The sequence below is a fragment of the Uranotaenia lowii genome, chromosome 2, assembly GCF_029784155.1.
Source record: "Uranotaenia lowii strain MFRU-FL chromosome 2, ASM2978415v1, whole genome shotgun sequence".
NCBI classification, from domain to species: domain Eukaryota; kingdom Metazoa; phylum Arthropoda; class Insecta; order Diptera; family Culicidae; genus Uranotaenia; species Uranotaenia lowii.
In genome coordinates this window covers 80,617,365-80,627,361 of record NC_073692.1, presented here as the reverse complement: position 1 = coordinate 80,627,361, position 9,997 = coordinate 80,617,365, and the positions used below count along the sequence as shown (strand labels likewise).

Below are 9,997 nucleotides of genomic sequence, written 5' to 3'. Positions count from 1 at the left end.
TTCGGCTGTTTATTGAAACAATTAGTCTACGTGAGTTTTTTTTTCTCTTTGTTTGTAGATGTCTTACACATTCGGGGTTTTCTTGCTTATTAACTGACATTTGTCGTTCAGGTTTTAGCTTCTTGGTTTAATGCTGATCAGTTATCTGTACAATAAAAGTGAGGGGTTTCTTTTTCTTGTAGAATACAGGAAGCTTTGCCGCTTAAACAGTACGTTTTTTCAAGATCTTTGTTAATAAGTTACGCTTAACCTAGAGTGGGATTTACAGGTTCAGTGGGGAGGGGATGATTCGTTTTAGTTTCTTAAGGTAGTAGTTAGTTGCAGTATTATGTACAAAGAGATTCGCCTAAAACAACAGTACGTACAAAACTAGTTCAACAAACGCTACAGATTATGGCAAGTCATGGGTGGATTCACAATCAATGTACACAGCTTGCTCAATCACAAATTTCAATATTTTCACTAACGGGATCGATCGGTTTCGCTTTGACCAAACTGATGCCGGTTTCTTCGCTGGGGGATCCGGTGTTGCGAAAGGGGCGGCCTCCGGAAAGTGGGGGCGTCACTGATTTCGAGGGCGATGCCGACGGCGAATGATAATCGTCTGCGGTGCTGCTGTTGGTGGGTCCTTGGCGAGCTGGCACACAGGTGATGGTGACGGAGTCTAGCTTTTGGCGCTTTTCGGGCTTCTTGAGCAGCTCCTCTATCGAGTAAGGGTTGCGCTTCTTGGACATGCTGGTCTGTAAAATGAAAAGGAATATCAGTAATCGATTGTTGAAATTTAAGCTCAGTTAATGGTTTACCCTAAGATCATCGTGGTTATCCGAAGAATCATCGGAGTTGACGTCGGTGATTTGAACGGGCGAGGAACTAGTGTTGGAACTGGTTCCATCATTACGGTAGCTCTCCCGCTGGACGGCAAATCCGCCGGAAGTTGCAAACGGGTTTCCGTACGCAAAATAACCATGCGGGAAGGCTGCCGCCGGATCAGCACCGGCAGCTACGCTCCGATTGGCGGCGTAGAAAAGACTAGTGTTCCAGATCCAGTGCTTCGGAAGGTAGGCCATCTGAGGCGGCAGGGCAACGGGAGTCGAACTCGATGAAGATGGTTCACTTTTGGATTCTGCTCCTTTGGGTGAGCTGGGCGCCGATTCATGATGCTTGGCAGGATCGAGTTTGGTCGGAGTGATTCCCTCGTGCTGGATTATGTTGATTGCTGCCGTCTTCTGAACAGGTGGAGTTGCCGGCATCTGGGAGGGGTTATATGGATGCGGATGAACCAATTTGCCTTCAGGAGAGACAGAAGATGCCATGCTGTAGCGATACTGATTCAGCAAGGCTTGATGCTGCTCCAAAGTTTGGCTGTAGATGGGATGTGACATGTTTTTTGATGCCATGAACGTTGACGAATGGGACGACTCGCGCATCATTTGCTCTGAAAAAGGAAACATTAAAAGAATGTAAATCTATGTTTAAATATCAAACTAAACTCGATTTCAAACTAATCTTAGAATGATTAAAATCTATATTCTGATTTATCAACGGAAAAAAAGTGAAAATTAAAACCATTTTTTGCCTCTTCCATGATAAAAAAATGTAGTGTTTTCTGTTATCAATCATACGCGTTATGCTTCTAACTACACAGTTAGAAAAATCCTTGTAACATTACATGCAGCTGCATGGGTAGAAGGGAATCGGGTATTTACATGTATCAATACGGCTTAATTCATGTAAACTTCCCATCGTCTTCAACTGATTTGTTTACTGTAAACCTACATTTCCAATCGTTCTTTTTGGTATGGTTGTTTATCCAATAAGAAAAGCATCGATATTTGTCGATAGGAGATTTTAATTTGTTACACAAACATTTTATTTGTTCACAAGAAAAATTGGTATTCAATAAATTTTCACGAAAACCGTTTTTTTTGTGCTATTCCCCCGACGGCGGCAACGGCGAATGACATGCTGGTAGGAAAATTAGTTGTCATGCACTTGCGGTAGCCCGAGCTTTCGTTGAATTCAAGTGGCATTTTTCTGGAACAAATAAAATTGACTATTGGATATAATAATTACAATAATTAGAAGGGTATTGAGTTTTATTTCTCACTTACTTGCTTTAAAACTCAGCATGCTCCACCTCGATTCGAACAGAAGCGAACAGCACACGAGCAGGTACAACAAAAGACGGTCGAATGTTGCGAACGTCAAGATTTACATGAAATTACAAGCTAATTGATGAAGTTCGCCTTCGTTGGGAATCCAATAGGAACGAAAACAAAACAGAATTGGCAAACTGACGTTGACGCTGGAATTCGCATGCGGTGACATGTAAAGTTCATCTTAGCCTTTAAATGTTATACTCTTTTTCATATTTTTCGTGGCGATGATGTGAAAACGTGCAATGTAAGATTACATTTTTCTTTCTGTGTACCTATTCCAACAAAACTTGGAATGTCCACTTCTAACTCAAACAACATAAAATAAATAATAACTACAGCATTTTGTTAGGTCTGGTAACATTCCAAATCATTAAAACCACAAATCAAAACTATTAATTTCAATGCCATCCAGGAGTTCAATGCATAATTCGAACATTTCCCCATCTCAACAATTAACCAATTATTCGACAACCTGTCGATAATGACAACGTTAGTTTGACTGATCAGAAATTCGAGCGGCCAAATTAACCTCGATCATACACTTGTCTCCCGAAGACAGCAATTTCTTTATAATTCCAGGTTTTGCTCCATATTCACTTTTCGGGAGTTCGCCTCCATCTCCAGGAAAAATTATTCCACAGAACTTATCACAGAAAGGTGTCTCTGCTGTTTTTGCATTTTCGGTGTCTCTTTTGCCATCCATCAGAAAATATGACCACACATCCAGCCAAGCACGAGTCCAGCCGCCGGCCGCCGGAGGATGTTTGGGCTTGCCTGGGTAATGAGTAACGAGTGTGCTCATATTTCTTTACGTACACGTGCTGCAAACTTTTCAAGTACTGCTCCACCCTTCGTTGTACGATAATGATCATGTTTGTAAAAGCGTAATCGCTCGTTGAAGGTGCCGACTTTGCGTCTGTGCGCAAGCACGAAGAAGCGCCTCAGTTGAGTTATCATTAGCCGGGCGCAATCAGACTCCAGATGTAGGTACCTACCTACTGCATGTTCTTGCAATTCCGAAAAAAAATATTCGACAAACTTTCCTCGCCTGTCTGAGCCTTTCGCTACAATTATGTGGGGCAGGAAAAAGGGAAGGAAATTTTCGCATCTAACAAGCCGTTTTGGTTGGCCTCGGAGTGCGCGTTAAGGAAAGGTTCTCGTATATTTTGTTTCTGACTGACCCGGCTCGGCTCTTTTAACCACCTCAATGGCGATTACCGATGATGGTGTGAAAAGAAGGCGCGAATCGGTACTTCCAGGTCTTTCATTTCAGGGATATGAGATGCAAATTCTCGGTTAGTGCTGACGTGGTAGAAAGGGTTTTTTGCTCGGTTTTGAAGCCCACCTGAACAATGTTTCGAGCGAGAAGATGATAAGCTAACGTGTTGGCAGATTACACGGCTTACAGTTCACTTGAAGTAATTTTCGTTTTTGATTAAGTCCTAAATCAGTGGTAATGTTATGTCTCAATTATTGAGCGCTGTTAAAACATTGCCGCAAAGGATCCAGTTGAATACTGGGTATAACATAATACCAAAACGAAATCTGACACATTAACATGATAGCTGATCGATTAACACGAATCATGTATCAATTACAGCGGAATTATGTTTATATAATGGTAGGGCAATGTGGGTAAGTTTTCGATCGAATGAATTTGATGTGTTGATAGAAATGTTATAGACACTAATGTTTCAGACAGGCATTTGAAAATCTAAACATAAATAAATACCGGCTTAGGTTGGAACGTCAAAACAGGTTTTTAAAAGGTTTGTTCAGCAGTATTTAATCTCGATCGATCAAGTTCGTCGCCTTGTTTTAAGCGACTTCAACGAACCAAAATTTGATAGCCACATTTCTCAATATGTAAATAATAACATCATCAATATTATATGGAGCGTCCGGTGCATCAAAATGAAAAGTTCTTGAATTTTTTTTATATTTCTACATCAGCTTAAAGTTTGTAAGCAATAGGATGAGATAATAGTTGTACCAATACCAAACGATAGTAGTAAACCAAACAATCAACCGATAAAACTTTCAGGAAAATGTAACAAGTGCATTACAGCAATACGATTATGGCGTTGCTAAGGCAAAATTTAAAAAAAATTGACTGATGCTAAATTTGATTCAAAATTTACTAAACTAAGCTAAACTGTTTTTCCAAACTAGCACATTCGCGACAAGCGAAAAACGACAATTCTCGAATTTCAGCCGCAATGTATAAATGAAAAGTACAGGCATTTGTGTTCAAGAACACTAAATTGATCCATCAAACGTGTTTCCAAAATTGAGTAGGAAATAAAAGGAGAAACGTGTCATGAAATATTTGTTATTTTTGTATCCTTCAGATTCTCATATCATTGCATAGCTATAGGCGCAAAATGTATACCCAAGACATGGTACATAGGGTTGTAGGGTTATTTTGGACCAGTTACATATTTTGGACCACCTTGCAGCTTTTTTCCAATCATTCTCTCATAAATCATGTTTATCATCAACATTTTGAACAAATATAGTTAAAGCTAATTCTTATGATTCTAATCATATCTAAGATTCCATTTAAATATGCTTATAAGGGCTAGCAAATTGAAAATAAAGTTTTGATTTTTACAGTTGGGCCAAATAAAGCCAATTTTAGGAGGACGTGCCATTATTGGAGTCAACTTCCAAGAAGTTTTCTGCCTAGCTGTGATGAATTTAAAAACTACAAACACGTTCACAGCTGGGATAAAACGCTTGGAAACTAGTTTGCAAGCTCAAAGAACCAAAAAAACTTGTTTTAATAGCTATTTGACCCATGGCGAAAATAAGTCCTACCTGATTCCTTAAGGACTTATATTGGACCACCCAACATAACTTGAGTATTAAACTAGCTGTTGAATGTTCATGAACGTAATAAAAATTTGTACGGCTATATAAAAAGTATTATGCACACCATTTCAATTGCTTAAAATAAATAAATATTGGAATTTTGGCATTTTTTTTATTAAATCAACTCGCTAAAGCCCAAACCCGCCTTCAGACGAGATTCACTTCAATCGGCATAAAACCAAGCCAATCATTGTTTCAACTTACTTTTTTGCAATAAGCTTCAAACCACTTTAATCTTACAATATACATTAAAGGCAACTGTTTGATAAGCAGTTGTCAAAAGCTACAGCTTAAAGAAGTTTAAAAACATGAAAAAACTGGGCATGCACCAAATTTTTATTAAGTAATTATTTTTGATGCTTCATGAATAATTATTGACAGTTTGGTTTAAAAGCTATAACCATTCAGGGTTGATTATCGAGAAAAAATATACTTGGTTAGGTAGAAGAGACGAAATATAAACCCCGTCTAAAGTAGGGGCTGGGAAAAAACAACAAGAAATCGGCAAATATATAACTGAGTTGAATGTTTGTAACATTTGAAATGTCTCAGTTAATAATGCAACAATTTTAACAAATAATATATTCAACTTTAGCTATAAGATAGTCTTAACATGATTCAAAACTTAGGAAAAAATTGTTGAAATATGTAAAAATTACAAGCGAAAAGTAATAAAAATGTAGTTTATCAGCCCTTGTGGTTATGCAATTCTGGAAAAAAAATGTTGAAGAATTTACTGCAATGATAATTTTTTTCGCAGTACAAAAGCTGTTTCAAAGATAAGACTGAACTTTTGTGAATTTTTCAGTGAGGTTTTGGAAGTCAAAATACATCAATTGATGTCGCGGAGTTGATGATGTGAGACTTTCTTAACTTATCATTGGGTCGCCAGAAGGAGATTTGCGTTCTAAAAATTGATCTTAAAGACAAGCCAGTTGGCCAGTATTTAACACTGCAAAAAATTTTTTGTCAAGATTGCAGTGTGTTGTCGGAATTTTCAAAACATTTGAAACATATAACAGGGGAGTTTTTCTGTTTTTACTCTATTCTCATCGAAAATTATTGTTTCAAAGCAAAAAAGTTGTAGAAAAAACAGATGGTTGTAATGGGAAATATACAACAAATAAGCGCACCTAAATAGAGGCTGGGGGAAAATATTAGTAAGTTAGTTCAGGAATTAATTATCGGGATCAAATATAACTTGACTACACCAGCCTTGATCTTCGTAATGAATCGATAAAGCAGTCAAAAATTTTAACATGTACTTTTTTATTTCAGAAAATAGCATAGCCTCTTCCCAAAGCAGTCCAAAATAGGTTCGTCACCCTAATTGGTTTGCAAAAATGATTTTTGAAACTGATACCAAAAATTTTAGAGTTGGGTTTGATCTATTTGAGATCGTTGAATCTAAATAAGAAAGTTAATGTGATTATGAAAATAAGACTGTAACATTTCTAGGATTTCACATTCAATGGTTAACTTCTAAAAAAAGTTGAATTTCATTAAAAGAAATCTGTTTATATTTCTGGTGACACTGCAGAATGATATCAATGATTGATTTTTGTCAAATTTGGGTGGCCAGCGAGTTTCCATTTTTAAATTCTCTTTTTTCTCGGTTTTCCCGATTGAGTTTTCATGATTTTCCGGTTCTAAAATGCATAAATAAAAAAAAATATATCAGGTTTTTATCAAAATTGTATGAATTTTAACCGTAAAAGTGAGAGTCAAAAGGGTTATTAAAGCAATTTTAGTAAGTCAACTTTATTCTGTGAAGTCCTATCGAAAATTGTTACTATAACTCAATCTCTAAAAACATTCTAGCATTTTATAAGGAAAACTCCACAATATTTATGATTTTATTGTGATAAAATATGATGTGGATATAAAAAATAAATTCAGCATTTCAAGATGAAGTTCGGAAAAAAAATTAGTTTATTTCTAGCTTTTTTACTGAATTTTAATGTTGAGTTCTGGCATCTTAACTATAAAATTTTGAAAACAATCATCAACTATGGGAGGGGGGGGGGGGGGGGGGGTAATGGGTGATTACGGATTCACAAATCAAAATCCATATGAATTAGGATAAATGATTCGAAATTTAATTATCATTTCTAGTAGGTATTCAGTTTCAGTCTGATGTTAATGGCTACTGATTGATATTCGAATTACATTTTTTTTCCCTGCAAATTTTGAGAACAGATTACACTCAATCATATACTATCTAAGTGCTTTATTAACCTTTTTATTATGATTCTCGTTTCCAGTACCGTCGAACGGGGCATGCAACAGTAGGGTTAGATGCAACTTTTGTAAACCACATCACTTATACATTTTTTTATTTTTTGTTTAATATAATGTATATAGTTACCACTTTAGGATAACAAAATTTGTATGATTTAGTTTCACACATCATAAGATAGTTTTTTAAGGTTTTTGATTTTCATAGAAAATTTAAAAAATCGAGCAGTAGATTTGCAAGTTTTAACATTTTTCAATGCCGAAAAAAAAGAAAAAACTATGACGGATTAGCGTTATGATATCACCTACCAGCTTTATATTGCTTTTATTATCCTATACCAACAGTGTTAGTGAAAAAATATTTCTCAGACGGTCACCAAATTTTTTAAATGAATATTTACATAGTTCAGTTACCAGTCCAGGCTAAAATTTTTCAAGTGCAAATCAAAGGTTTACCTTTAAATCTCGTTTCAATATTCTGGAATATGATTGTTTTGCATCACACGTTTAATTTTAATTTCAAAATTTTTCAATTTCAAAATTTCATCCATCCCAACATGATTTTTTATGATTTGTGCTAGTAAATTTTTTATAGTATTTTTTACCCCTAAATGTATGCAGCAACCTTAGATATGGTATTTCTTTAAAAAAAAAATTGGACAGAAGAAATGTAAAATTTAATACGAACAAAGCCAAAAATTACTGCGATTGGTGCTTTATTCGTTATGACTTCACATTTATATAAAAAAACTATAAATTTTCATAACGTTTTCATATGATTTTTTATTTAAAAAAATAAACAAAGTTTGTTGCAACTTTCCCCTTTTTCTTAGTATGGTGAAAATCGTATGTTTTTGTAAAATTAAAAATAACTGGTGAAACCGAAAAAAAATTCAGACTACAACTTTAAAACTTTTGATGTAAAAGCGGTATGATTACCTGTGAACATTTAGTTTTTAGAAATCATTGAAGATTCATAATGTTAAAATTGAGCTTGATTTTGTGATTTGTCATATTGATCTAAATTTCGAGTCTTAATTTCATATCCAACCTTAAAATTTGTAAACCCTTATTCAAATTTTAATTTCGAAACCCTTATCTATTTTTGAAACTATTCAGGGCTCAAATTTGCTTTTCAAATTGGTTTTTTTGTGTGTTAAATATTTAATATGGTTCCGAAATTTTTAAAAATGATTCAGTAGCTCATACACTTTATGATTTGAAATTACTAGCTTTATTAAATCCAAAATGAAAGTCTTTTCCAGTAGAGTAGACGATCTAGATTCCAACAGGGGCTAGATAGTTTTTGACAGACAGATTTTTCATTAAAGGCTTATCTTTCTATTTGGTTGCTCAAGCTATATTTCTCGCGTGAGCTTTCATTACATCGTAGAAAACATCTTAAAAATTCACAGAATACTGATGCAAAAATTATAAAAACAGCTCAAAATGTGTAATTTACAACTAGAATATGTTGACCAGTCTACAAATATTATAAATGGAAAAAAGTTGCAACTAGTTTATGTCGGTTTTTTGTATTTTTTTTTTTTTATAATATAACTATTTGTTTACATTTTTTTCATACGATTTAATGAATGCTGATGCGAGATTTGTTCATATTTTTGTATTTTTGGTCTCCCAGTTAAGCTTTTTATAAAAATTATACTAAATAGGTTATTTAATATAAGTAAATAATTCATTAAAAAGTAACTTTCTAAATCACCTGTTAAATTCAATGCCATCGTCTAAATAAGAATTAATTTGAATCTACAAAAAATTATCTTTTATTCGAATGAAAGCAAAATACAAGGAATCAATGGATGAATAAGGTTTTGAATTGAAACTAAACCACTTTGTTTTTAAACTTTTGATTATAAAAAAAGGTAGAGAAAAAAGTAAAAAGTCTGAATCATAGAACCAAATATATTGGAGTTGAAAAACACTAGCCAATGTTCTCATTACTTTATATGGATTTGTTGAAAAAACAATCCAAATAACAGGGTGGCCACTAAGTTTGAATTTTTTTCTTATTTTTTCGCATTTTCCACGTATTTTCGTATAAATTCCGGTCCCGATTTACTTGTAAAAATCTGTTTCCTAAATCATGTAAGATAAGTTCCTCATGCTTTTTGCGCCCGTCAGTAATTTGATTTTTCATTTAAGAACAAATTTTTTAGAACTTTTTTTTTAGAACTTTTTAGAACTTTTTAGAACTTTTTAGTAGTAGGTAAGGAGATTCAGTACATAAGACACAAACGAAGAAATTCGGATTTTTTAAGATTTTTTTTTAATATTTTTTCAATGTAAAAAACATATTAAGTATGGTTATGATGAAACTGTGTGCTGAATAATATGTTGAACATCTATTTTAATGAGCATCTGATGAAGTTTTAAACACCACTTATTCTGGATCGGTGTATAATTTCACCATATAAGAAAGATGTTACGCATCATTCTTGAATTTCGAGATGTCAATTTAGAAAAAAAATGAATTAATTGATTTCAACGTATAAATTCACATAACTACATAAAAGTCGAAATATTACATAGATTTTCCTTATTCCCTAAGATTCATGATTCATTAAGAATGTGCCCTAAGGCATTACATTTATTCATTTATTTTAACAAAACTATTTTGCGATTCACTGCATTATCAGTAAGAAGATAGCTTATGCTCGAGAAATTTTTAACTTAAGTATTCAATAGGTTTATAAATAATTCAACAG

At 34.0% G+C, this 9,997-nt stretch overlaps 1 protein-coding gene across 2 annotated transcripts in view; it reads right to left on the bottom strand.

Annotated features, from left to right (window-relative positions):
- LOC129747994 (paired box pox-neuro protein-like) overlaps positions 1–9,997 on the bottom strand; it is a 142,753-nt gene continuing 132,756 nt past the window's right edge. For both annotated transcript variants that reach the window (XM_055742443.1, XM_055742445.1), the window contains 2 exons: positions 804–1,435; positions 1–740 (listed from right to left, as the gene is read on the bottom strand). In XM_055742443.1, coding sequence (XP_055598418.1) covers positions 438–740; positions 804–1,435 — 935 coding nt within the window. In that variant the 3' untranslated portion in view covers positions 1–437. The remainder of the gene's footprint in view (positions 741–803; positions 1,436–9,997) is intronic.